The sequence below is a fragment of the Hypomesus nipponensis genome, chromosome 15 (assembly GCF_054491055.1).
Source record: "Hypomesus nipponensis isolate SF chromosome 15, ASM5449105v1, whole genome shotgun sequence".
In the NCBI taxonomy this organism is placed as follows: Eukaryota; Metazoa; Chordata; class Actinopteri; order Osmeriformes; family Osmeridae; genus Hypomesus; species Hypomesus nipponensis.
In genome coordinates, this window is record NC_140375.1 from 6,764,891 (window position 1) to 6,791,620 (window position 26,730).

At 52.6% G+C, this 26,730-nt stretch overlaps 1 protein-coding gene across 9 annotated transcripts in view; it reads right to left on the minus strand.

Moving 5' to 3' along the window:
• Window positions 1–2,224: 2,224 nt before the first annotated feature.
• arhgef12a (Rho guanine nucleotide exchange factor (GEF) 12a) overlaps window positions 2,225–26,730 on the minus strand; it is a 30,281-nt gene continuing 5,775 nt past the window's right edge. Inside the window, exons 3-42 of one of the 9 annotated variants that reach the window (XM_084674312.1) lie at window positions 23,876–23,896; window positions 23,077–23,171; window positions 21,243–21,290; window positions 19,506–19,604; window positions 17,964–18,013; window positions 17,469–17,526; window positions 17,123–17,337; window positions 16,903–16,980; window positions 16,143–16,268; window positions 15,819–15,947; window positions 15,438–15,572; window positions 15,082–15,183; window positions 14,761–14,871; window positions 14,469–14,567; window positions 14,320–14,362; window positions 14,038–14,143; window positions 13,665–13,802; window positions 13,278–13,310; window positions 12,231–12,345; window positions 11,317–11,428; window positions 10,894–11,121; window positions 10,391–10,526; window positions 10,059–10,094; window positions 9,769–9,920; window positions 9,477–9,623; window positions 9,102–9,187; window positions 8,003–8,128; window positions 7,506–7,620; window positions 6,249–6,349; window positions 6,047–6,124; window positions 5,842–5,917; window positions 5,473–5,640; window positions 5,188–5,275; window positions 5,017–5,094; window positions 4,761–4,855; window positions 4,314–4,523; window positions 3,969–4,205; window positions 3,661–3,878; window positions 3,194–3,269; window positions 2,225–3,041 (exon numbers count right to left, since the gene is read on the minus strand). In XM_084674312.1, the coding sequence (XP_084530438.1) occupies window positions 3,031–3,041; window positions 3,194–3,269; window positions 3,661–3,878; window positions 3,969–4,205; window positions 4,314–4,523; window positions 4,761–4,855; window positions 5,017–5,094; window positions 5,188–5,275; window positions 5,473–5,640; window positions 5,842–5,917; window positions 6,047–6,124; window positions 6,249–6,349; window positions 7,506–7,620; window positions 8,003–8,128; window positions 9,102–9,187; window positions 9,477–9,623; window positions 9,769–9,920; window positions 10,059–10,094; window positions 10,391–10,526; window positions 10,894–11,121; window positions 11,317–11,428; window positions 12,231–12,345; window positions 13,278–13,310; window positions 13,665–13,802; window positions 14,038–14,143; window positions 14,320–14,362; window positions 14,469–14,567; window positions 14,761–14,871; window positions 15,082–15,183; window positions 15,438–15,572; window positions 15,819–15,947; window positions 16,143–16,268; window positions 16,903–16,980; window positions 17,123–17,337; window positions 17,469–17,526; window positions 17,964–18,013; window positions 19,506–19,604; window positions 21,243–21,290; window positions 23,077–23,171; window positions 23,876–23,896 (4,375 nt within the window). In that variant the 3' untranslated portion in view covers window positions 2,225–3,030. The remainder of the gene's footprint in view (window positions 3,042–3,193; window positions 3,270–3,660; window positions 3,879–3,968; window positions 4,206–4,313; window positions 4,524–4,760; window positions 4,856–5,016; window positions 5,095–5,187; window positions 5,276–5,472; window positions 5,641–5,841; window positions 5,918–6,046; window positions 6,125–6,248; window positions 6,350–7,505; window positions 7,621–8,002; window positions 8,129–9,101; window positions 9,188–9,476; window positions 9,624–9,768; window positions 9,921–10,058; window positions 10,095–10,390; window positions 10,527–10,893; window positions 11,122–11,316; window positions 11,429–12,230; window positions 12,346–13,277; window positions 13,311–13,664; window positions 13,803–14,037; window positions 14,144–14,319; window positions 14,363–14,468; window positions 14,568–14,760; window positions 14,872–15,081; window positions 15,184–15,437; window positions 15,573–15,818; window positions 15,948–16,142; window positions 16,269–16,902; window positions 16,981–17,122; window positions 17,338–17,468; window positions 17,527–17,963; window positions 18,014–19,505; window positions 19,605–21,242; window positions 21,291–23,076; window positions 23,172–23,875; window positions 23,897–26,730) is intronic. The other 8 variants (XM_084674316.1, XM_084674313.1, XM_084674315.1 and 5 more) reach the window with 8 other exon arrangements.

Below are 26,730 nucleotides of genomic sequence, written 5' to 3' on the forward strand. Positions count from 1 at the left end.
AGTCAGTCAAGCATACCTAGAGTCACCCTCAGCCAAGTACACCTACATCACCTGCTTTCACCAAATATGGGCATTGTTTTCTGTGAAATTAAGCATCCGATTACAGAAACACAAACACAAGAACTTTAACAGCCAGTTCTCTTGAGAGAGACGGAGAGTGTTTGAATGAGAGAGCTAAACTTTAAATCATTGAGAGCCCATTTTCATCTACGGGTCTGGAACCATAACTTAAATTGCTTCGGATGGGGGGAGTGAGGAAGGGAGGTAGGAGAGGTTGAGAAGAGAGCGAGGGAAGGGGTTAAGGAGAGAGAAAGGGAGGATGGGTGGTAGATAAAGGAGAGAAGGCGGTAGAGATGGAGGAGAGAGTGAGGGTGGATAGGAGAGTGCCGTCTTGTCCTCCTCAAGGGCTGTGATGAGAGTGAGGCCTCGCTCCTCTTTGTCTTCAACACTCCAATTAACTGGCTGACAGGTGCGTGTGGAGAACGTGGCAATCAATTACTGTCCCTTTCACTCTCATCTTTTCTCTTCCTCTCAAAGAAAACACATCTTTAGATGTGGAGATAGAGAGAGAGAGAGAGAGAGAGAGAGAGAGACAGAGAGAGAGCGGCAGGAGAAGGGGAGGAGTATGAGGGAGAAGAGCAGAAGAAGTGTTGACTGGAGGTCGTTCAGCGCTCCTCTCCAGCAGCAATGTAACATCAAGCAGGACTTGGTCTAACAGCCAACTTCATTAAAAGAGCCCTTAAATAACACTATGAGATCATCTCGGTTTCCACTTCTCTCCAGAAGGGGTCAAAATTATGACTGCAATATACTTTATACTTTACTATTGCTATATAGTTAGATTTTATTTGAGCTACGTTAGTTATAGTACAAATACATACCTGCTCTATTAATACATTACTACTACACTACTTGATCACCACTGTTACTTGACCACTGCATTACAGCTTCAAATATGTTGGTGTCAAAATGGCCACTGCACTCTGACCTTTGATTGACACCTCATTTGACCCAGTAGGAGCCTCCATGTTCTGAATATAGCCTTCTAAAGCCTACCAGGTGGCTTCCAAAATGTGTACCCCCATCAGCTCTGTCTTGGTTAAAAACATGTCACTTGGCTTCGATTGTTTCAAAAATGAACTTGCTGACTGTATAGCCGATGAAATTCTGAAGACAATGTACAGGTTTAGCAATGGTCCTTTGGGAGTCTCTAAAGTGCACTTTCATACGACTGGATGTACCCTTAGAAAAACGTGTAAAATATTCATGTATTGTGGAATTGTATTCAACCTTTGACTTGGATTAGGTTAGGCTTCAGGCTGTGGCCCCATTGTTTCTTCCAGATAATACCACCCCCTAAAGACATCTGCAGGCATCTGTATGCAAAACCAAATTTAGGAAGAAATATATTGTGTTCAAGCTACTCTTAGTCAAAAAAGAAAGAACTTTTGAGAGTCACCTTTCAAAAGAGACCACAACCATGCCATGTACTCCAAATTGTTTAAGAACAGCTTTCAATTGACTTTGGGTATGCTTTATTAGGCGTTTAAGTGAATTGGACAGGATTGTTAATAAATCCCTCCTCTTGGTCTGCAACCCTGCAGTCGTTGCCCCTGGTCACAGGAGCCCTCACATTCCCTCTGAATGCTGTGTCTTTAACAACACAATGATCCCACTGCAGCTTCGGGTGTGTGTGTGTGTGTGTGTGTGTGTGTAGGGTGGCTGGAGTTGTCTGGAAGGTAGGGGAAGTTTGCCCCCTGTTGGTTAATACCAATAGGGGGCATATTTTCCAAATGTTGTAAGTGTCAGGATTGTGTGCATGTTGTCAAACTCTAGGTTGAGACAAACATACCATGCATGACTGTTACAAGAAAACTATCTTCTCTGATTGGTTTATTCACATTGCAATCAGAAAGAGATTTACAACAAACTCAAGACAAACAGTAGAAACAATGTTTTCAACGTGTCAGGCCACTGTTTTATTTCAGTTTTGCTTATTATTATTAAAGTTATACAGTATGCATAGCCTTCCAAACTCAATCATCTGTACAGGAAATGTTATGTACTCTGTGATGTTAGGGTTTTTCAGATCATACCAGTAGAAGCTGGTGCATCTGTACTGGAGCCTGGGGGATGAGGTGAGCAGGGTGGGTTGGAGGGGTGGTGGGAGGGAGGGGGGTCAAGGGTGGTGTGTAGGAGGGTTGGGGGGGGGGGGGGGTGGGGGGGGACCGGGGCATCAGGGGTGGTGGTGGTTGGGGGTCAACTACAAATAGAGCAGAAACTCACTGAAGACCAGATCAGAACCTCTGATTCTTCATACCAGTTTCAACTCCATCCTGGAATTGATATTAGAGCTTCAACACCATCACAGGATAGGAAACTCACAGTCTAGAACACTAGCCTGGTCTCCATGAACGTCTAGAACACTTCCCTCTGTGTCTGACCTCAGTCCAGACTGCTGCAGATGCACTCAGCATGGGGTAGCATGCTCTCTCACCCCCCCCTTGGGGGTTTGGAGGTTCAGCCAATCTAGCTACCACATCACATGACCTGAAACATGCACGCAGCATGGGCAAACACTTGCTTATGAAAACAGACAAAAAAAGAGATAAAATAAATACATCTTAAGATAAAAAAAAAACAAAACAATCTTAATACATTATCTTTAAAAATGTTCCTTTGTTTTTTTCTTGTGTTTCATATATATATCCTAAACACACAGTTTTTACAGTTTGGTATTGTTCTTTAAATGCAGGGAGGTAGGGGGGCGGGGACAGGATGTAAGGGGCGGGGTTTGGGACAATCCCTCTTCCCTGATTGCCATGTGCTGATGAGGAAGGAGGGGTTACTGAGAGGCTCCTCCATCCAACTGTCTCTCTCGGGCTCAGTCTCTCGTGCTCTGTGGTAACCATGGGCGACGCTGGCGGAGGGAGGGGCTCAACAGTGAGAGGACAAGCTTATACAGGAAGTCTGGGTCAACGACACAGGAAGTAGCAACTCAATCCTTTGTCTGAACTCCCACCTCTCGAACTATCTCTTATCTGGGGAGAGCAGAGGGACAGAGAGAAAGAGAGAGATAAAGGGAAAGACACAGAGAAAAGAGACAGAGTTAGACAGAGAGATGCTTGACAATGTGACATGGTGAGACTATCATGGAGAAAAGCTGGTGGATAGAAGCTCTTTCCCCCCCAACCTTTGTTCTGGTCTGGGTTTGGTGAGCTCCTCTCTGGCCGCGGGCGTAACAGGGTGTGGTACCTGGCCTCCACCTCCTGGGGGAGAAACATCACACACAGAACACTGTTAGAACAAAGGAACAACATGTAGGTCCTCTGACCAGCATCACAGAGGCTCAACCCAGCAAGATTAGAATCCACTTGTACAATCTTAACGATTCTACATTAGAGATCAATCAGACTTTCTAAAGATTCTGCATCCCAAAAATCCTACGGCAAAACATTCTACCTCTAAAAGATTCCCCATTCTAAGATTCCCCATTCTAAAGATTCCCCATCCTAAAAGATTACCCCTTCTAAAGATTCCCCATTCTAAAAGATTCCCCATTCTAAAGATTCCCCATTCTAAAGATTCCCCATTCTAAAGATTCCCCATTCTAAAAGCCTCTACTTCCTAAACATGCTCATGTTGTGTGCGGCAGCCTGCCTTGAGGTGGTTGAGGTTGGTCTGCAGGTTCCGGAGGTGAGACAGCACCAGTCTGCTGAAGGATGACAGGCTTCCTGCCTGGGAGGCCGAGGAGAAGCGCAGGCTGATCCCAGAATCCCCGGCGCAGCCCCGCGAGACACCCAGGTGCTTGGCGGAGATCTCGTCCTCGGTGGAGCTCTCCCCCGGACCCCCGTAGCCCTCCAGGACCAGGTAGCCAGCTGGGGGGGGGGGGGGGGGGGGGGGGGGGAGTTAGAATGCACACAACACACTACCACAACACCCCACCAAACACCTGGCTCCAAACTCACCATAGTCCTCAGGGGAGTCGAAGAAGCCCGTGTCCCCAGACCCCAGGTCCTGGGCCGGGTCGTCCGGTGGCCCACGGGCCTTGTCCGAGCCGTTGTGGACCGGCACCCGGGCCCGGCTGTCTACCGGGGTGCGGAGGGAGGTGGTCCGGAGCAGGCGGGCCCCGGTGGAGCGCTGCACACGCTCGCTGGCCTCCTGGGACATCAGCTGGGTCACCAGAACCTGCTTCAGGGCCGACACTGAGGCACACACACACACACACAGTCAGAGCTATCGTCAAAATAGCTGTCGGTCTATACACCAATCTCTTGCATTCACAAACACACACACAGGGCACGGTGACTTACAGGTCTTGAGAGCCTCATCGGCCATGGAGGGTGAGGGGCCGGGGCTGTCGGCCTCCCTAGCCTCCACACAGCCCAGGAAGGACAGCCTGTCAGACTGCTCTGGGTCTATAAAGTCTTCCTCCTCCTCCTCGGCCCCCACCCCTCCATACTGGGCCCTGTCTGGCAGAGGGCTGGGGAGGGCAGCGCTGGAGCCAGAGATGGCCTCTTTATCTGGGTACAGAAACACCACACAGGGTCAGGCAGGTGGGCTGGATCTATCTGTCACACACACTGCCTGACTGAGGAAGCATCACATCAGGTGTCTAGCTATGGAACCAGCTAGTTAGTGAGGTGAGCTGTCTACTTAGCTATCCAGTCAGTTACACCTCGAGTGGTCGAGTTCACGTCTTCGTTAGATCCAGTGGGTTCACTGGTTGGGTTAAGTGGGTTAACACGTTGTCGGGTTACCTGTGGATGTGGTGCTTCCAGTGGAGGTGCGATCTTGGTCCTTAGTGAGTCTGGAAATCCCTGCAGTGATCATCTCCACACCATCTCTCTCTCCACTACACAGAGGAAGAAAGAGGGAGAGAATAACAAAAAGGGAGAGGGAGAGACAAAAAAAAAAAAAAAGGATAAAAAGGATAAAGAGAGATTCAGTTGTGTACAGGAACAGATTGAAGTTGTCATCTGGATATGAAGACAGAGGGAGAGTTAACCAGCGTACTCGGGCTGAGGTAAGGGGATCACACTGTGGGGTTTGACTTTCATGGCATCCGCTCTCTGGGTGATCAGACGCTGCCACCTGGCGGAGAAAGGGTGGAACAACACGTCAGTGAGAGAACAGCCTTCAGTCTATAGTAAGAGGGTGAAGGGAGAGATGGGGAGAGGGACTCACGTTCTCTGGTCTGAAACAGTGGGGGCCATCAGCTCGTAGATCTGGGCTCCGTTGTCCGACATGGAGAGGACGAAGAACGACTTGTTGTCTGTAAAGAGAGAGAGAAAGACAGGGAGGGGAGAGAAAATGCAGAGGGAAGACAGAGAGAAAGAGAGACATACAGAGAGAGAGAGGCGTGAGATGGTGAGTCAGGACACGCGCAGAGCAACATGCTTTCAAACTCTCAAAAACACACACACACACACACACACAGGCGCACACACACAAAAACCCCCAGTGTCGGACCTGTGGCGACGGAGCGGACCAGCACGGTGGTGAGGTTGATGACGGGGCTGAAGATGTGCTTGGTGTCCGAGGTGCCGGCCAGGTTCTTACTGTGACACTTGAGGACCAGACGCTCATCCTGCTTCTGCAGCAGCACCAGGATGTCCTCCAGGAGCAGAGTGTACAACTCTGAGGAGGGAGGGAGAGAGGGAGGGAGGGACAAAAGAAGAAAAGAAGAGGGGAGGATTGAGAGGGGAGAAGGAGGAAAAGAGGCATGGAGGAGGAGAGATAGACCGAGTTGAAACAGTGCAAGTTTATATATTCTCTTAGCCTGACGTCTGAAGTTCCTAAACCCGCCTGCGCACTACGATCCATGAGCTCAGCCCCTACCAATGGTCTTGTCCTTGTTGACCTTCCACGACAGCGGACCCTCGTGCGCCATCTTCCTCCTCGTCAGGTCCAGGTTCTGATTGGACGGAAGGAGGAAGTGAGGTCACGGGGACGAGTTAGCAGTTGTCAGGGTTAACAAACCCGCGGTGTCCACCCCCAGTGAGTGAGCTTGAGGAAGGCGTCGGTGGTGAGGAGAACATCTCACCTTGAGCTCCAGGATCATGGGGTTCTCCGTCTGCTTCAGGGAAGACAGATCCAGCCTCCTCTGGTAGTCTTCCAGTCTCTACAGAGAGGAGGGGGGGATAGGCAGAACGTGAGCGGGGTAACGGAGGAACGAGGAGGTGGAGGAGAGAAGAGAGTGAGCATAGCGAGGGTGGAGACTCCCCCTGGCCACTACTCTTTTGCACCTGCTTGTTCTCAGACTCCTGGACGGCCTGGTTGACGTGGTTGAGGATTCTCCGGCAGCATTCCCCCGCCTTCTTCACCTTCTCCTTCTCCACAGGGTTGTCTGCGACACGGAAACAAACGCACCCGTACTCAACACACGAGCACTCGACACACCCACACATAGCCCACCCCCTGCCTCTGGTCTGTCCTGCTCCCCGCCGCAGGAAGACCGGACCAGGTCGAGGCTGAAGCGGACCTGAGGAGGGCTTACCCTCCTCTCTCCCCACCAGAGCCCTCTCCTCCCTGTGAGCCTTCCTCTTCAGACCTCTCTCTGCTGCTTGTGAGATCCAGCTCATGGCCCAGTCCTCCGCTCATTAACACTGCACCATTATCAAGCTGGATCTGGAGAACACGGCCGCATTAACAGGCTCTAATGGCCGTCTATACTTCATCTTTATTGCCGTTTGAGACATAAACGCACACTTCCACCCGCCACCTTCCTCTCCCCAACCCCAGATTAAGCTGATGGGCCCAATAACGCGAGGCGCTTCCCAGGCGTGTGTTACTGTCTCCCCAGGCTGCAGGGAGGGTCTATGGAGTGGAGCAGAGAGGTCAGTGCTAACTTATGATGTCTGGCGTCCAGCCAGTCAGCCAGCCAACCAGATTGCCAGCCAGACAGCCTGCCCGCCAGTCAGCCAATCTCACACTATTAAACTCCTGGTTCTATAGACTGATCTGTGTTTTTACAGACACGCTGTGCACACACACACACGAGCTGTTGTTGTTGTCGTGAAGCTTAGATTATGGCTTTTAGTCACGACACCTCTTGGTCTTGATTGGTTGATTCGGGATGGTGCACAAAGACTACAATCATGCATCCTTTTTTATGTGATAGCTTTGCACATGAAAGGGAATTATCTTAAATTTATTTTTACGGGGCTCATTTACGCTCATTTAATGCTGCTCATTCTCCCCCCTACTCACACTACCCCATCCTCCCCCTTCCCCAGTCCTCACATGTCCATATCCCGCTCCCTCGTCCCCCTTCATCCCCTCCCCCCCCTGCTCACGATCCCTCCCCCCCTGCCTAGCTGGGTCACTGGGACACAGAGGATGCCAGCCCTGGGGCATGGCATTGGAAGAGCGCTGCAGCTTTTTACAATGTCTGACTAGCCTGGTCTAGTGTGAGTGTCCCTGTGTACTTGGCCATGTTCTGCAGCAGTAATGGGTGGTACATTGTATGCAGTATAAAGTGTGTAGTATTTAGGGTGCAGTACCTGTGTACTTGGCAATATTCTCCAGCAGCAGAGGGTATTTGGTGAGTCTCTGCATTTCCACCGGAATTATATCCTTTAGCTGCAGTCTCCGACACAGTCTGTTACTCTCTGCCTCCTACACACACACACACACACACACACACACACACACACACACACACACACACACACACACACACACACACACACACACACACACACACACACACACACACACACACACACACACACACACACACACACACACACACACACACACACACACACACACACACACACACACACACATTAGACAATACTTAAAATCATCCCTGTTATGTTATGCTGTCAATTTATCTTTAAACCTTTGCACCTCACTTTGAAGTGCACACATACACATACATACAGACTTTGGGTCATATTAAGGAACTGAGGCAGCCTTTAGGAGGCCCTGGTGTGTACTACACAGTAGTCCTCAGTCACACACACCTGCACACACACACACACACACGGCTCACCTGAATGAAGGAGTTGAAGCGTGAGTCTTTCTTCTGCCGGTTCTTGATGATCTCCAGAGCGAAGGGCTGGTTGCTGCAGAACGTCCCCACAGCCTGCTGGATTTTGTGCTCCTCCGGCCCACTGAACTGGAACACACCACCACCACCACATCTGGGTCAGTACCGCCCCAGCCAGCCAGCGTGATGACCAATCAATAGCCCCCCCATGGTGGAGCCTGTCAACCAATCAGTAACAGTCTTTCCACCCGGCTGACCAATCAGTAGCGGTCCCTAAGGGGGATCTTTGCCACAGTGGAGCGAGTAAAATGACAAGCTTCTAAACTTCTTGGTTCATCTCACAGTGAATGAAGCGGTTCCAGACTGCATCATAGCAGTCTCTCAAAGCCCAACCCCAACACCACCCCTAGCCTCAAAGCTAACCCCAACCCCAATACCACCCCAACCCTGCACTAGTTAGGGTCCTGAGCGATACTGGGGGCTGCAGCAGAGATCTGGAGAGGCAGAGATCAGAGTCAGAGATCTGGAGAGGCAGAGATCAGAGTCAGAGATCTGGAGAGGCAGAGATCAGAGTCAGAGATCTGGAGAGGCAGAGATCAGAGATCTGGAGAGGCAGAGATCAGAGTCAGAGATCTGGAGAGGCAGAGATCAGAGTAAGATATCTGGAGAGGCAGAGATCAGAGTCAGATATCTGGAAATGCAGAGATCAGAGTCAGATATCTGGAGAGGCAGAGATCAGAGTCAGATATCTGGAGAGGCAGAGATCAGAGTCAGATATCTGGAAATGCAGAGATCAGAGTCAGATATCTGGAAATGCAGAGATCAGAGTCAGATATCTGGAAATGCAGAGATCAGAGTCAGATATCTGGAGAGGCAGAGATCAGAGTCAGATATCTGGAGAGGCAGAGATCAGAGTCAGATATCTGGAGAGGCAGAGATCAGAGTCAGATATCTGGAGAGGCAGAGATCAGAGTCAGATATCTGGAAATGCAGAGATCAGAGTCAGATATCTGGAGAGGCAGAGATCAGAGTCAGATATCTGGAGAGGCAGAGATCAGAGTCAGATATCGGGAGAGGCAGAGATCTCCAGAGCTGTACTCACCCAGCAGAGCAGGTCGTCTCCTATCAGGTCGATGACTGAGGTCTCGTTCCTCTTACGCATTGCTGTCATCTGCTCACTTATGGAGACTGGGGACCACATAAGGGACATTTAGAATTAGAGCATGTGTGTGCATATCTATTTGTGAATTCATTCATGTGCAGTTGTCTGTGTGTGTTCAAGTTTGTGTGTGTGTGTGTATTATGTTCACTGATCCTCTGGTGCTCTTTCTGTATGCACTACTTGTCACTTTAGGTAAAGGTGTCTGGTATGTGACTGACATGGAATGTCCCTGTACTTACTGTAAGTCGCTCTGGATAAGAGCGTCTGCTAAATGACTACATGTAAATGTAACGTGATGCATATGTGTGTGTGTACCGTGCAGCTGCCGGATGTCGTCCAGGTTGGTGAAGATGTTCCTCAGGTCAGCAGCGGGCAGAATGGAGTCTCTGGAGAGCTTCTGGTAGAACACTTGGTCCAGAACACCCAGCATCCTGACGTGAGCCCGCTCAGTGTAGAATAGCTCTGTGCAAACACACACACACACACCAGCAGCAGACACACACACACACACACACACACACAGAGAAAAAGGGTAGAAACGCACGTCATCAGTATGGCAGAACAAATCAATCTGCCCTCACAGATAGCTGAGCGCTCCTGTCCTCACCGTTGATAACTTCCTGTCTTTTGATCTCGTGGGACCTGAGGCCAGCCAGGACCTCCCGGCTCACCAGCTGCTGCCAGGTCAAAGGGTCGTGTTCTGAGTCCGTCCCCTGGTCGTCCTCGCTCTGGATCTCCACCAGACCCAGAACATCCAGCCTGGGGAGGACAGGACACGGGAGGATTGGAGAGAGCAGGGTATGGGAGAACAGGAGAATACACAAAAACAAACTTTTACCAAGCCTAAACATGACATTTGACCATTGTAAAGATCCCAGTGAGCACAGCAGATCTCACCTCCTCAGGGCCTTGGGAGTGCCTCCCTCTGGGACCCTGCAGAGAACACCAGCCATGAACACAACTAAACACCTAATACAACTAATACTACACAACTAATAGCACCTATACCACCACAAAGGATTCAGACTTTGAAAGTTTACACTGAGTCTATAGTACTCTAAAGTTCCTCTACATGGCAAATACACTGTATACTTCTGTCAAACACACGAGGATTCCATTTACCACCCTCTAATCTAAAGTATGCTCACACAAAGATCCAGTCTTTCTCTTACTTAGTAAAACACAAGGTGCCTCCAACCGCTGTGCTGGTATGTGTCTGGTGACCCTACCTGTCCGTCTCCCTGTCCTCCTCTTGTAATTGGTCGAGGGTGTAGGGGGAGAGGCTGTACTCAAAGTGCGTGTTGGCAGGGTACTGCAGGCCTTCCTGGTCTGCAGCTTGCAGACCCTCACTGAGCCTGGAGGGAGCTGAGGTGGGCGTCCCGCCAAGGAGGAGAGGAGGAGGGGGAAGAGAAGGAGGAGAAGAAAGAAAAAGAGGAGAGGAGGAGGGGGAAGAGAAGGAGGAGAAGAAGGAAGGGAGAAGGTGGAAGAGGAAGGGAAGAGAAGGAGAAATAAGGGAGGAGAAAAAGAGGATGAGGATGGCTTAGGAGGAAACAAATAGGTATATCTATACAAACTATACATGATGCACACTATGTAGAAGTGTAGGAAAGCTATTTCTGAAGCTACAAATGACATCCATTCCACTGAAAGGTTCCACCAGTGGGCTGCTGGACTGACAGCTGTGAGTCCAGCCCATGTTAGACTGGGAACCAGCAAGACAGGGAAGCCTCACCCAGCTCTGTCTCCCTGCTGCAGTCAGAGCCAGCCCAATAGGAGGCGCTGCTGGGGGAGGAGGTGCAGGGGGAGGAGGTGCAGGGGGAGGAGAGGTGGGTGAGCTCCGAGCCCTCGCTGGACTGGCTGCCACGGAGACGGCTGGACTCCAGGGGGTCGCAGCCCCCCAAGGTGGGCTGGGACAGCTGCTTCTGGGGCCGTGGGCGACCTCCGTCCAGGGCCTTGCCTACTGCACACACACACACACACACACACACACACACAGAGGCACAAACATTGACAGGAAGAAGCTATCAATATCCTTACAGATTCTCCCCACAGGACAGTGAGTTTGCCTGAGAAAATGAGATGTTCACAGCCTGGACATAAATGATAGTAATAGTAATAACAATCATCATCATTCTGATGATCCACCCAGACTGACCGACTGCTGACTCGATGCGGCTGGGTCTGCGCTGAGGGCCGAGGATGCTGGGAAACCTGGGCCTCTTCACCTTCTCCTCCCCTCCCTCTCTCTCCGGCTTAATGCTCTTCTGCTGACCACAGGGATGGACACATTACAAGGGGGGGGGGAGGGGTGAGGTGAGGGGGGTATAATACGAGGGTGAGGATGAGAGGCTGACAGGGCGAGAATGGGGGGGAGTCCTGAGTCCTGAGTGGGTGAGGGGGGAGTCCTGAGTGGGTGAGGGGGGAGTCCTGAGTGGGTGAGGGGGGAGTCCTGAGTGGGTGAGGGGGGAGTCCTGAGTGGGTGAGGGGGGAGTCCTGAGTCCTGAGTGGGTGAGGGGGGAGTCCTGAGTCCTGAGTGGGTGAGGGGGGAGTCCTGAGTGGGTGAGGGGGGAGTCCTGAGTCCTGAGTGGGTGAGGGGGGAGTCCTGAGTGGGGAGTCCTGAGTGGGTGAGGGGGGAGTCCTGAGTGGGTGAGGGGGGAGTCCTGAGTGGGTGAGGGGGGAGTCCTGAGTCCTGAGTGGGTGAGGGGGGAGTCCTGAGTGGGTGAGGGGGGAGTCCTGAGTGGGTGAGGGGGGAGTCCTGAGTGGGTGAGGGGGGAGTCCTGAGTGGGTGAGGGGGGAGTCCTGAGTCCTGAGTGGGTGAGGGGGGAGTCCTGAGTGGGTGAGGGGGGAGTCCTGAGTGGGTGAGGGGGGAGTCCTGAGTGGGTGAGGGGGGAGTCCTGAGTGGGTGAGGGGGGAGTCCTGAGTGGGTGAGGGGGGAGTCCTGAGTGGGTGAGGGGGGAGTCCTGAGTGGGTGAAGGGGGAGTCCTGAGTGGGTGAGGGGGGAGTCCTGAGTGGGTGAGGGGGGAGTCCTGAGTGGGTGAGGGTGAACGGCGCGTGAGCAGGTCCTCCTACCTTGATCTTGGGCAGGAAGTTGATGCGGACCCGTTTGGACTCCAGAGCGCGGGGCTCCTTCACCCTGACCCCAAGGTGCTTCATGTACGTCAGAACCACGTACTGTACAGTAGTGCTGCAACACAACAACAAGGACGAGCCAGTGTTTATCCAGGGGGACTGTGAGCAGCAGGACAGGTGGACGAGGGGGGAAGGGAACAGATGTGGGAGCCGTGTCCTGCACGATGCCTGTAAGCACAAGCCTGGACCAAAGCTGCCTGGACAACGACGACAGCGACAAAAGCAGCAACAAGGCCGACATGTTCAATTGTTCTCATCCTCGGATCAACGAACGCAGAGCAGCTTGCGCTATTAATGTGTGCCGAGCCACGAGTGACATGCCGCTGAGAGCATATGCCACGGCCGCTTCCTCCTTCCCAAGATGTCTTCCTCCCTGTGCCATCTGGGCTGCGACAGGGGCCATATGGCGCCCCACGCAGCCCTGCCTGTCCCCCTCCACTGCCACTCCCCTCCTCTCCCCTATGGATCCATGCAGGGGCGACTTCACACACACCCTGCACACACAGGCCTAGTGGTGATGACACGTGTACTAAGACCCAGATCTTCAGATGAAGAGGCTGGCGCCCGGTGTATAGAGCGCCCTCAGTGTGGGGGGGGGGGGGGGGGAGACAGAGAGAGACAGAGACAGAGCAGTGTGACAGTACAACCTCAATAAACGTACATACTGTACGTAGGAGAAGCCCATTCTGTCCTTCCAGTGAAGTGAGGGATTGTTTTGTTATCAAACACATGCTGTGGTGAAGCTGGAAGACGTCAAAATACTGGACCAAAAAAAGGCAACTGTATATACACTGTATGACAATGTTCCAAAAAGCTTCTTGAGATGTCACAGAATGCTTGGCTTTCCCCAATGATATGTTCAATGTGGCTTCTGGACCATAGAGTGTGTGTGTGTATATAAATATCCATTTGGCTCTTTTTTGTCATTATTAGTAGAGTGCTGTAGCTGTTCCTGTGATCCCCCCCCATCCTGGAGACCACACTCACCATCTCTCCTCCTCCGTCGACTGAGTGGTCACCCTGGAAATAAAAGGGAAAAGAGGTGTCACATGGAGGGGTGTGAGCCAATCACAGAGAGGGATCAGGGTGTGACTGTGGATTTCTATCAACCTCTGGTTGGGTGTGTATACATGTGTGCAATTGTGTGTGTGTGTGTGTGGCATGTGTGAGTTTGTGAGTGTGTGTGTGTGTGCGTTACGAGAGATTGTCTGTATATGTGTGAGTGGAATGTCTGCATGTATGACTGTGTGTGTGGATTGTGAGTGTGTAAAATTGTCTGTGACCGTGTGTGTGGCATGTGCGTGGGTGAGATTGTCTGTGTGTGTCTGTGTGTGTGTGTGTGTATCCACGAGTGTTAGCGTGTGTGGTACTCACAAGACCTCGTCTATCTTGGTGAGGATGTTTTCAGCGCAGGAGCGCTCTCTCTCCAGGGCGACCCTGTCCCTCACCCTCTCTGTGTCCAGTCTGGCCAGCTCGCCCTCGGCCAGGGTCAGGCCCATACCCCGCTTCTGCCTGCACACAAGCAGCACACACCAGTCACACCTTAACCACGGCTAGCAACACCATTACTTCTTAGATCTACAGCTGATTAAAACATATTCCAATTATTAAAGAGTATACATCAATACACGTGTTGTAGGGATATATAAAAGTTGTTCCATAATGACTGTGTTGCCATAGTACCCAGCGTTTCATGATATGGTGCTTCCCAGCCCAGGTGACAGGTGAGGGGGCGGTCCTGACATACCTGAAGTCATCCAGGAGCTTCAGCACGTCTGGCAGCAGGGAGTCCTGCAGCGTCTGGACATACTGTCTGTTAGTCTCCTCTGGAATCAGCTCTGTCCTCCGCCGGTCTGGCAGGCGCACATACACACACACACACACACAACACACATAGAATCACATAGGTCACTATAGACATACTGCATGATAACATGATTACTGAGTTGAGATCTCCTACAGCAGACCGAGAGGGAGAGGGAGGTAGAGAGAGAGAGGGAGAGAGAGGTAGACCGAGCCAAACACTCACCCAGGTCTGAGGACATGGGCTCCGGGACAGCTACCTTCAAGTGCTGCACACAGAAAAACAACAGCACAGGTTTTAGATGAATTTTCAAACAAACCGCTGGCAAACACACAGGATCATTGGAGGTGAGGTGGTGGACGCTCCAGACTCACAGCCCCGCGCTCGATGAAGAAGGTGTGGAGGTCCATGAAGACTCGTCTGGTCTCTTTGGTGTTGGTCTGCTTGTACAGGTCAGTGTAGAGGTAGCAGAGCTGCAACACACACACACACACACAAACACACACACACACACACACACACACACACACACACTGTTAGCGATCAACAGCATCGTCCTCATGCAGCCCCTGATGTTTCTGAGCCTATGTTCACAATGCTAGGATTGCTTCCTGAACGTACTTTGCATACAGGAAGTAGAGTACCAGGTGGTGGGCGGAGCCTTACCAGCGGCGCAGGGTCAAACTGGGAGATCACGTGATGCAGGAATGCGGCCAGGTGGGCGGGGCGAGACTTCAGCAGCTCGATGCTCTGGAAGCAGCTGCACTGGCTGTTCACCTGGAACATCATCCACAACATCATCCACCTGTTAACTACCTTGAACCTGGGACATCTTCCACTACACATGCTAAGCATCAGGAAAACTGGAATATCATCTGCCACATCATGCACGACACATGCTAACTAACATTAACCCGGCACATCATCCATTAAACCCATTTACCTGAGCTGACCAGCAGCTACCACTAAGTACACTGCACAGCTCACCTGTTCCTGGTCTGAGTCGAAGTAATCGTCCTCTGCACCAATGATCTGGGATACGAGGCGTGAGGAGGAAGGGGTGCTGACGTTTGAGGGGGACAGGGAGTCCTGGAGGGGAGGAGGAGAGGGGAGGAGGAGAGGGGAGAGCAGAAGGACAAGGAAGAGGAGGGGACGGGAGAGGAGGAGGGGGAGGAAGGAAGGGGCAGGAGCAGGAGGAGCAAAGGAGGACAGGGAGGCAGGGAGAGCAGAGTTGAGGACGAGGAGTCAGGTGAAGCGAGGAGGAGTCACGTTCGTTGTTGACAGGCACCCAGGTCTAGCGTCTAGTCTGGGGTGGTGTGGGTGAGATGGAGGAGAGCTCGTACCAGGTCGGGGTGGTCCTCCACATCTGGGGAGGGGCAGGAGGTGAAGCTGTCCCTGGGAGTGGTCCTGGGGCTGGGGCACGACGAGTCCCTCTGGTACAGGCTCTCTGGAGGCCCTGGGCCAAACAAACGAGGAACCTGCCAGCCAAGGAACACAGATCACTTTTAATGGATCCAAGACAATGGAGGATATTGTGGAGGGAGGTCTTCTGAGGTTGTTCTGCATCCATATGAGACGTGATACTTCTGAGAAATCCTATTCGGACTATTGGGCTGTAGGTAAACTATGGCTGGTGTGCAAGCTGGGCGTCTTACTGGCAGACTAAGGGACTGCACTCACGAACACTTCCGGAAACACACACACATCCGGCAGTGGACACTTACAGGAGACATGTTGGCACTGCTCCAGGAGAGTTCCATGACGGGGTCTCCCCTGGACGAGGGAGTCCTGTCTGGGTCCAGCGGGCTGCCGTCCTCCCCCTCTCCCGCCAGCCCAGAGTCCTGGAGCCCCACCTGACAGAGCAGACCATTCAGTCCTGATCTAAACCAGATCGGATCTAAACCGGATCTACATCGCCTGCTTTAGAGGGGGTTCTCCGCCCCCCTGACACCAATCCAGTCTCTAACGCAACAGTTTTTGTCCTCAGTTGAGGTTGAGGGAAGGTCAAGTTAATGTTGAATTGAGGTTGCGTTGAGGTGTGTGGTTACCTGTGCTGCCCCACTCCCCATGGCCTTGCAGAGCTGTCCCTGCAGCTGAGGAATGTGCTTCTTGGCCTCCTGGATGTCCTTCAGCAGCCTGGGGGACGGGGTCCTGCTGTACTCCTCCTTCATGGCCTCCAGAGGAGGGGGGGGGGTCACAGGTCAATATGGAGAGAGAAAGCACACACGCACATACACATGCTGTCCCTCTTTCCCTGCATATTCGTGTTTCTCTCTCTTTCTCCATCTGTGTTTCTATCTCTCTCGTCTCTCTCTCTCAGTGCAAGCTGTCGTTAAACGTCTGTTCCTCTTAACCACAGGACAGACCTCAGCCTTATCAGCAGGACTCACTCTCCAGTTCAGCTGGACTCCGGATGGAGAGCTCTCCATCATGGTTTACACACATCCTCACACACACACACATCTCATTCATATCAACATCATGTCAAGCAGCAAACACGCTTCCAAGCACACAGAGCCGACAGTTTACTACACTCTACTGTACTTTAATATACCCTACTGTACTATACTCTACTGTACTGTACTATAGACTACTGTTCTATACTATACTGTACTATGCCCTACTGTACTGTACTATAGACTACTGTTCTATACTATACTGTACTATACTCTACTGTACTATAGACTACTGTTCTATACTATACTGTACTATGCCCTACTGTACTATACTATACTATACTATACCCTACTGTACTAAACTCTACTCTACTGTACTCTACTGTTTTGAACACAAATGTACAGTACTGACCAGCAGGTCCTGCTGTTCCTTAAAGAGCATCTTCTGCAGGATGTCAACCTTCTGGTTGTGTACGCTGTTGTTCTCTTGCTGCAGAGGAGACGGAGGCGGAGGGTTAAAGGAGCAGGAGGAAAGGAGGAGAAGAGGAGGATAGGGGGGGGATGACCTGGAAAAGTGACAGAAGGGAAGAAGAGAAGAGAGGACAGGGGAAACGAGGAGAGGGGCGACCCACCCATGCAGGCAGAGGGTGGGTGATGCGGTCCAGGGGGCTGTAGGGCCTCTCCAGAGCCGTCTGCCCTGGGGAGTGAGGAGAGGAGAAGGACGACCGGTCCCCGGGCCCCCCCAGGAGACCCAGGCCCAGACCCAGGTCACAGTCCACCTCCGGTAGGGGGATCTGGGGGAGGCCTGGGGGCCGGCCCAGCACCGTGAGGGCCACATAGGAGCCCGCTGGAGGGACGAGAAAACAGTTAGGAAACCACTCGCAAACGTATTACTTCAGTAAGTCCAGTTTGGAGGCAACTCATCAGCTGTACGGGATGGGCCAGGTGGTCAACAGAGTGGGGTGGCTGAGAGCTTACATTTGATGAGCTTCACCACTTCAACGTGGTTAGAATGAGTCACCAGGGTCCCGTTAACCTGTAGTGGGAAAACACCAGCCACAATGAGACCATTTGTTGAAAACTGACCAGATTCCCTATAAATACACATGATCTCATGTCGCACAGAGTTGTTGGCTGGATAGGTCAGATGACTGCAGCCATCCTGACTGATGACTGCACACATTACAGACTGGAGAGGAGTGCAGCTTGTTTATCCCCTGTACAACATAATACATATTAGGATCTCCATGACCAGCCTCTCCATATCCTGTATGGTGCATAATCTGTCCAGCAGGTGGCAGTGTCGAGTGGCCAGGTGAGTGATGTTCAACACTTTTAAATAGAGACTCTCTCATTGAGAGGGGTGAAGCTGCCCTAAATCCCAGGCCACCCAAATCAAGCGCACCCAGCGTGTTTGGGTGAACAGGAGTGGTGTGAGGTGGTGGACCCAGGTGTCTGCAGGGGGGACTGTACCTTGATGATCCTGTCTCCTGTCTGCACGCCTGCTCGCATGGCAGCCCCATCTGAGGAGCAGAGAGGACAGTGCAAACAAACACACACACGAGAGAGAGAGAGAGACATAGAGAGAGAGACAGAGAGAGAGAGAGAGAGACAGAGAGAGAGAGAGAGAGACAGAGAGAGACATAGAGAGAGAGACAGAGAGAGAGTTAAGAGGGAGAAATAATGACGGCCCAAACAGAAAACAACTATTACAGCATCAGCACGGACAATGAATCTGATGACAGGAGAGCAGATCCCATGAAAGTGAGGTGGCTGTCAACACGACAACATCCGGGCTTTGTTTGAAACTCCGCACAGTGACACCACCCCAGGAGAACTATGGAAGCATCTGGAAGTGTCAGACGCTCCCTGCTCAATTTTCCCAACCTCTCAGAGCAGGAAGGAGCCACTATGTGTGTATGGAGACTTGAAGATGGTAAACACACACGCACACACACACACTCTCTCCGCGCACACACCCCACACACCCCCCCAAAAATGTTTGTTCCGATGTTTGCGAGGAGCGCTGCTGACGGTGCAGAGTCAGACTGTTTGACAATAACAGTTGTTAAGAGAGCAGGGAGCGCCCGTTTCACTGCTGCTGCGTCCCGGCAACACTGCAGAGGGGGTTATTATGGGATAGAACCTAGATCAGTAATCCAGAGTCAGCAGACAGCAGTCACTGGTGCACATATCTGCCAGGATAGAAACACTGAGGAGAAGCAGTTATGTCTATCTTGCAGGATCCCCCTCATCTCCCCTACCTCAAACAGGAGCAGGAGTAGTACTAATACATGCTGTATTGTGAGAGTACTGCGGTGGAAAAACAATTGTGGTTCTCTAACCCAGTTTTGCAGTCTACTAAGTTTTCACTAGCGATGGATCTCTTCTCAGCTGTGCTGGGCAGTGTGAGGTTGTTGCGTGAGAACAGAGACTGTTCTCACCATGACCCAGCGCTCTGCAGAGCGCAGCGTCCTCGCTAGCTGCCTGGCACTCTCTCCTTCCTTTTCTCCCTCTTGTCTCGCCAAGTATCACTCCGCTCTTCTTTTCTCTCTCTCTCCCCTCCCTTTCCCTCCTCGCCACTTCTTCCCCTCTGATTTGTCTTCTCCTCTTCCCCTTTCCTTCCTCTCTCGCCTGTCTAGTCTGGAGTATTTTCTAGATGACGAGGAAGAGCTCTTTAGCTGCCGCTATGAAGGCGCAACTGGCGGTCAAACTCAGGTCAAACACTTGGACCTCGCCTCCACCTCCTCCTTCCCCTCCCTCTCTTTCTCCTCCTCTCCCTCTGACCATGTTGCTCCTTCTCCTCATCCTCCCTTCCTCCTTCTTTATTCTAGGTGTCCCCATCCTCTCTCCTCCTACTCCTCATCCTTCCTTCCTCCTGATCCTCCATCGCCCCCTTCCTCCTCCTCCTCCTCCTCCTCTGCCCTCTCTCCTCCTCCGAGTGCACACAGACAAAGTACATGCTCAGCTCCAGCTCCAACACTTCAGACCGGGGGGAAGTAACAAGCCTCTCACCGTCCTTGACGAGCTGCACAAACACGGGGTTGTCCCCGCTGACGGTCAGCCCGAAGCCGTTCTCATCCTTCTGGATGATCACACATCTCTGGACCAGACCTGGAGGGAGGGAAGGAGGGAGGGAGGGAGGGAGTGGGGTAGTGAAGAGGGGGACATAGTGAGAGAGAGACAGAGAGAGAAGGTTGGTGAGGAAGGAGATTGAGGGGGGGGGAGAGGGAGAGATTAAAATCAAGAGAAAGAAAGCGAGAGAGAGAAAAGGGAGGGAAGGAGACAGACACAAGCGGTGTAGATTAGTGCTGTGTGTTGGGGACAGTAAGTAAGCCACGGTAGGCCCTGTCCAAGCTACCCTGCTCTGTGTTTCTAACTGACAGTGCTGAGAGGGGTGAGGAGGGCTCACTGTTCTCCCTGTAAACCAGTCCCTTCTCATCAATCACCACAGGTTGCACCAGAACACAGAGGCCTGTGTGTGTACTGGTTCCCATATCATGGTCACCCCAGCCACCCCAACCATGGGCCCCAGCCAGGGCCCCCCCAGACATGGAGCCCCAGGAAGCTGGCCCCCCTGCTGCCTCTACGAGACGGGTCAGTCCTGGTGGAGTCAGCAGAGATACTGGACGAGCGGCGATGGTTGATGTGATTAAAGAGATGTGATTAGAGATCATCAGAGATGACGTGGGCTTAAACATGACCCAGCTCTAGTGGTGCGAGGGACTCATGTTACCCCCCCCCCCCCCCCCTCTGGATCTGTTTCTCGTCTCTGTCTCTCTGTCTCTCTCTCTCTCCCGTTTCTCTTTATTGCGTTTTCACTTTTCAAAACAAATAGGCTCTCTGTACCTGGCTGTGTTGGCAAGAAAGGCTTAGGGCTAGGAACAAGGCACTGAGGAGTTGCAGGTAGAACCAGGGCGTTGTAGGGTTGAGACCTGGACATTGTGAGGTTAAAGTGAGGCCCTGAGCCCTGAGGGTTTGGGTTAGGACCAGTGCTTTGCATGGTTAGGGATCCGCATCTGGGTATACCCTGCCTTAACCCTATACACAGGACCTATACATAGGATTAGGGTTTTGCAGGGTTACGACCAGGGCAGGGGTCAGGACGAGGATTTTGTAGGGTTAGAGCCAGGGGTGGGGTCAGGACCTTGTAGGTGCACTGTGAGGAAACACAGCAGAAGAGGTGGGGGAGGGAGGTGGCAGGGTGAGGATTGGGGGAGGAGCAGATCTAGAGGGAAGCAATCAAGCAGGGGAGAGCCTTGGGCTGGGGGAGGGGAGAGCCTGGTGTCGGGGGAGGGGAGAGCAGGAAGGTGGAGCTAAGGCTGAGACATGACCTCGGGGGCTGCTGCCTTTAAGTGCAGATTCTGGGTCAGTCCTCACAACCAGCCTCACATGTGGATTGAGAGCCAGTCGGTTGGTCCTGGGACCTGCACTTAGCAGCAGCCACACCTAGGCCAAACACTTCCCCTCACCAGCTCCACCCCCCTAACACCACCCCACCTGTCTACCATCCATACCCCCAACGCCACCACCCCCACATCCCATCCACACCCCCAACACCACACCTGTCTCCCATCACCACCCCCAACACCAACCCCCACATCTCATCCCACCCCCAGAAACACCACTACCCCCACATCCCATCCACACCCCTAACAGCAACATACCCTCTCCAACACCAAAACCCATACCCCCCCACCCCCACCTCCACCACCAGCACCACCACCAGCAGCACTAGCCATCTTGTCTTACCGCAGGACTTGCCCTCCAGCTCAGTAGCAGTCCTCTGCACCAGGGCTCCTGCCAAGCCCAGCCCCAACACCACGCCACACAGCCAGGAGGAGGGGGTGGGGAGAGAGGAGGGCGGGACGAGGGGGCAGGGTGGAGACACGAGACAGGACGGCAGACAGGGGCACAGAGACGATAAGACACACAAACCAGGAAGGCGAGACACAAAGAGAGAGACAGGGAGAGGCAGGGAGAGAAAGACAGAATTACGAGGGAGAAATAATAATGGTAGAACACGGCATGAGCACAGACAACAAACAAGATGACAAGAGTGGGGCTCCCAGGACGCCAGGTAGCCGTCGGCACGGTAACAGACAGGCTTCGTTAGGAGCCATTCGCAGCATCAAACATGTCTGCTCGTCGTGCACCGCAGCGAGCATGCCGGCAAAACACGGATTCATGCCATCGCTGGAGATGAACCCAAGCTTCACTGACTTAAGGCAGACTGAAGCACGGCACTCCGCGGAGCATCCATGATCAGTACAGCAGAGGGGATGAGGAGGAAGACGGGATGAGGACGGGAATGGGACGAGGAGGAAGGAGAGGCCCTGCAAGAGAGAGGTGAGGGCCAGGAAGAGAAGCAGGGCAGTGAAGGCAGGTGAGCCGCACCCACACACCTGTTAGCGAGCGGACCAAGCAGCTACGCTGGCTAAAGATGGCGTCCAAGTCTCTGAGGTGCCCCCAGGCACATGGAGGCTGTCAAAACTGAGTCCAGGAGAGGGTCTCCATCGACAAGCAGAGCTCCCGGCTGGGTTTCTAGGTTTTGCTCACTGAATATCCAGCACTCAAGGTGGCTTCAAAAACATTTGAAACGAAACGCATGAACAGGATGTGTACGGGTGATAAAACGACACCAGTTTCAAAAACGACAATGTTTCAGTCAACATTGACTCGGCGAAATGAGTAAAGCCCCCAGAGGAGCGCCGGGGCCTGTGCTTGTCGACGCACCCGCCGTCTGACTCCATCAGAGCAGCAGATAAGGAGCCTGAGGTGTTTGGAGTAGGCGGGGGGGGGGGAGCGGATGTCTTGCGTAACTCCTGCTGACAGGAGCGGCCTCTTTAAGAGTCCACGTGAGGCGCCGGGAGATAAGCAGGAAGTCCAACCTTGAGACCCTGAGACCCTGTCTGGGTCACTGTCACCAGCACACCAGAGTCCAGCCTGGGTTCAGCCACGAGGCCGGGAGCTCAGCCGGAGTCATCGTCACTGTGGCCATTTACATTTAGGAGTTTTGCAGACTTCTCATTTGTGGATTTGTATCAAAAAGCATACTAAGTGCAGCAGATAACCAAGGAGCAGAAGTGTATGGTGCGAGCAGTCTTGTTGAAGTGCCGCTCAGCTGTTCATTAAGACCACGGAACTGCTCAGAGCGTGGCACATTAATAACGCAACTGTTCATGTCCATAAGACCAGATGGTCCTTATGCTAGACGTGGCCCAGATGAACTGGTGCAGGTTCTGCTGGTTTAGCAGTCTTCCTGAAGACCCAGTCCAGACCCCTCACACTGGCCCTGGTGCTGAGGCAGCTGGGAGCAGGGGGAGCGGCGCAATGCACGTGCTGAACACAGGGGGCGCCAAGTAAAACTGCAGCACACGCCATGCATGCGTCGCCCCAGCATGCTGTGCCAAAATGAGCTACATCACCAAACAATTTATTTGTGCGAGTGTGTGTAAGACTGGGAGAAAAAGGAAATAAATAGAGGGAAGGGAAATAGAGAGAAAGAGAGTGGAGGGAGAGGGAGGGGGAGAGGGGCGGGGGAAGAGATGGAGAGAGGAAAATGAGAGAAAGAGAGAGAGGTTACCTGTCGGGTCAAACTCATTGGACGAGGGGGTCGTCGGTTTGTCACTTTTGGGTTTCTTGTCAGGGGGGTGGTCTCTGCTGAGAATACTGCTGGATCTGGAGACACAGAGAGAGGAAAGAACACATTGGGTTAATCAGGCCTGTACCAGCGACAAACCACCACACTCCAACCACTCCACAAACCAAGACCACCAATCATCACACACAAACTACAGTGTCAGCATCTTCCACAGACACCCCTGACACTCCCATCCTCGACCGGCCCACATACAAAGACAGTGTCACCCCACCCCCCCCGCCCCACCCGTACTGTACAGTCACACCAAGAGAAGGGGAAATACCCTGACAACAAGCGCTTCACTTGTGCACCCAAAGCCTGCATGGCTGCAGACGACCCGATGAATCATGGAGAGAGTATGTGACTGAGGGATGAGGAGAGGCTGTGCTGAGTGGCCTCACAGCAGGGTGTGTGTGTGTGTGTGTGTGTGTGTGTGTGTGTGTGTGTGGGTACGGTTCTCCAAGCTGGGGAGAGAGTTGTGTGAGAGACCTCTGTTCTCTGTGGAAGGCAGAGACAGGCCAGCTCAGAAGAGGGAACCCTTTGTCCCCAAAACTGTGTATGTTTGCGTGTGTGTGTGCGCGCACATGAGTGTGTGTGTATGCGCGCGAGACTCTAAAGACTTCTGTGCAGCACACACCGGGGCCTCCTAAAGGCTTCCTTAGTTCCTTAATATGTCCCAAGTGTGCGTGCGTGCAACTTAGCCACAACCTTTATATAACTTAGTTTCGCATTTGACACTTACCTGCTTGCTTTCTTGGTAAACCTGTAAGGCAAAAGAAGATAGACCATCAACAGACCTGATATCCCACATCACAGCGCAACATATCCATTTGAAATCAAACAAACGTGATGTCTGGCAACCAAATCTTCCAGGCCTAGACTGTGAAATCCATGGGGGATGTTACACACATGGGTTCTAGTTGTCCCTCTCTAGACTGTGAGGGTAACATGGTTCTAGTTGTCCCTCTCTAGACTATGAGGGTAACATGGTTCTAGTTGTCCCCTCTCTAGACTATGAGGGTAACATGGTTCTAGTTCTCCCTCTCTAGACTATGAGGGTAACATGGTTCTAGTTGTCCCTCTCTAGACTGTGAGGGTAACATGGTTCTAGTTGTCCCTCTCTAGACTGTGAGGGTAACATGGTTCTAGTTGTCCCTCTCTAGACTATGAGGGTAACATGGTTCTAGTTGTCCCTCTCTAGACTGTGAGGGTAACATGGTTCTAGTTGTCCCTCTCTAGACTATGAGGGTAACATGGTTCTAGTTGTCCCCTCTCTAGACTATGAGGGTAACATGGTTCTAGTTCTCCCCTCTCTAGACTATGAGGGTAACATGGTTCTAGTTGTCCCTGTCTAGAATATAGACTGTCCTAATAAACAGCCTAATCCGCCCCAGACAGCAGCAGCAGTCTCCTACTCCAGTATAAACACAGCTACATCTGCAGATTAAGAGATTAGGCAGGGATGATGCCCTTCAACACGCCTCTCTCTCTCTCTATGCCCTCCAACGTGCCTCTCTCTACCCTCCTCCCTCTCATTTGGGCCTGTCCTCTCGACCTCTTTCCCCCTCCTTTCTACCTTCTGCCACTCGCTCTCATCCTCCCTCTTTCCACCTCGTGGAGAGCAAGTTCCATTCTCTCTCTCTCTCTCTCTCTCTCTCTCTCTCATTCTCTCTCTCTCTCAGGCAGACTTTGACATCCTGTCAATCATGAGTGCCACCACTGTTGTAAGTCTAGCCAAGGTGCCTGCATAGCAGACAGGACTAGCAGAAAGGTTAGGGTGTAGCTTATAAGACACAGCTTCTTCCTGTGAGGCGTACCTTGCACTGACTGATGCCAGAAGGTCAGAGGTCAAGTGGTCTACAACAGTCTTTCCTGGTTTTCCAGGAAATGATCGATCGGTTTATTGATTAACAGCCAGGCTGAGGCAACTCATCAAAATGTTGATTAAAGCAGAATCAGTGAGTCATCAATTTTTTCAGTAAGGTGAGCTCCTCTATCATGTCAACAAGACCTCAGAGCTCAAAGTACACCGTAGATAGAGAGGGAGAGATAGAAAGAGTAGGAGAAAGGCAGGAGGGAGGCAGAGTGGGAGATAGAGAGGGGGGGTAAAGGGAACGAGAGAGAGGGGAGAGTAGGACGGGGAGAATATGAGAGAAACAGGAAGAGAGGGAACGATCAGGAAGGAAAGAGAGGGAGAGCGAAAGAGAGGGCGGGAGAGCGAAAGAGAGAAGGAGGGAGGGAGAGCGTAAGAGAGAGGGAGGGAGGGAGAGGGTGTAGTGCTGTACTGAGGTGGCTGGCTGGCTGAGTGAGAAGTGTTGAGGTAGCTTGCCGGCTGGCCTTGAGACTGCTGAGAGAAGTCATCAGTATCAGTGTGAGACCTCACATCTCACTAACTACCTCCTGGCACACAATACACCCCCTGTCCCTCACCATATCTCTCTCTCTCTCTCTTAACCTCTTCAGACGATAGACTGCTTTCCCCCCCTCTCCTCTCCCTCCACCCCCCCCCCCTCTCTCCAAGCGACAGAGCGCCCTATTCAGAGCAGGCTAGGTCAGGCAGCTGAATGGCCTGTTTATGACTAACCCTGGCCGTAATAAGTTCCAGAGAGACCAGCTACCGTAGTGGTAGCAGCAACAGAAACAGCAACCGACTTAAGGGCCTCCACCCTAAACCTCCCGCCCTCCTTCAGGGAGCCACGGAAAAGCCAGCGCACACAAACAAACAAGCTTTCTGGGGTGGGGGGGGGGGGGAGGTGCGCGGAACAGGAGGCTTGTCTGGTGTGTTGTCCTTAGTGCTGCTGAATCATAGGAACAAGCAAAAACATGCAGGCTAGGCTAGGCTAACGGGACATGCCAGGCAGGAACAGGAATGAAAAGCTCCTTTGAGACGAGCTCAACCTACAAGACCTGTACCACACCCACCATAACACAGACGGGCGTCGGACAAACCTTCGAAATCGGAACTCTCCGTGCAAACGTCGCCGCACCGGGGTAGAAACACTAGGGAAAGGGCACATCGATGTTGTTGTGATTCCTCACCAGGAGCAGTGTCAGGGAATGAAGAAGACGATAAGGGCACAAAGTATTTTGAGGGCGAGTTCTGTTGTTGCCATCTCGCAGCATAGTGAAGCTTCCTGTGATGGACGTGGCAAGGAGCTGCTGCCAGGGTTCTCAGCCCTCTGTGAGGGGGAGAATCCTCAGCACACACTCAGCTAGAGGTGCCCTGTCTGGGACACGGGGGAGGAGGAGAGGGGTGCTGGAGGAAGGGGGAGGATGGAGGAGGGTGGAGGACGAGGAGACGGGTGGAGGAGGAGAGGGGTGGTGGAGGAGGAGAGGAGTGGTGGAGGAGGAGGAGATGGGTGGAGGAGGAGAGGGGTGGAGGAGGAGGGTGGAGGAGGAGAGGGGTGGTGGAGGAGGAGGGTGGAGGAGGAGAGGGGTGGTGGAGGAGGAGATGGGTGATGGAGGAGGGTGGAGGAGAGGGGTGGTGGAGGACGAGGAGGAGAGGGGTGTGGTGTAGTGAAGAGGAGGTGGTGAAGGGTGGGGAGATCAAGGGTGACGGAGAAGGGGAAGGATAGAGGAGAGGTGGGAGAAGGAGGG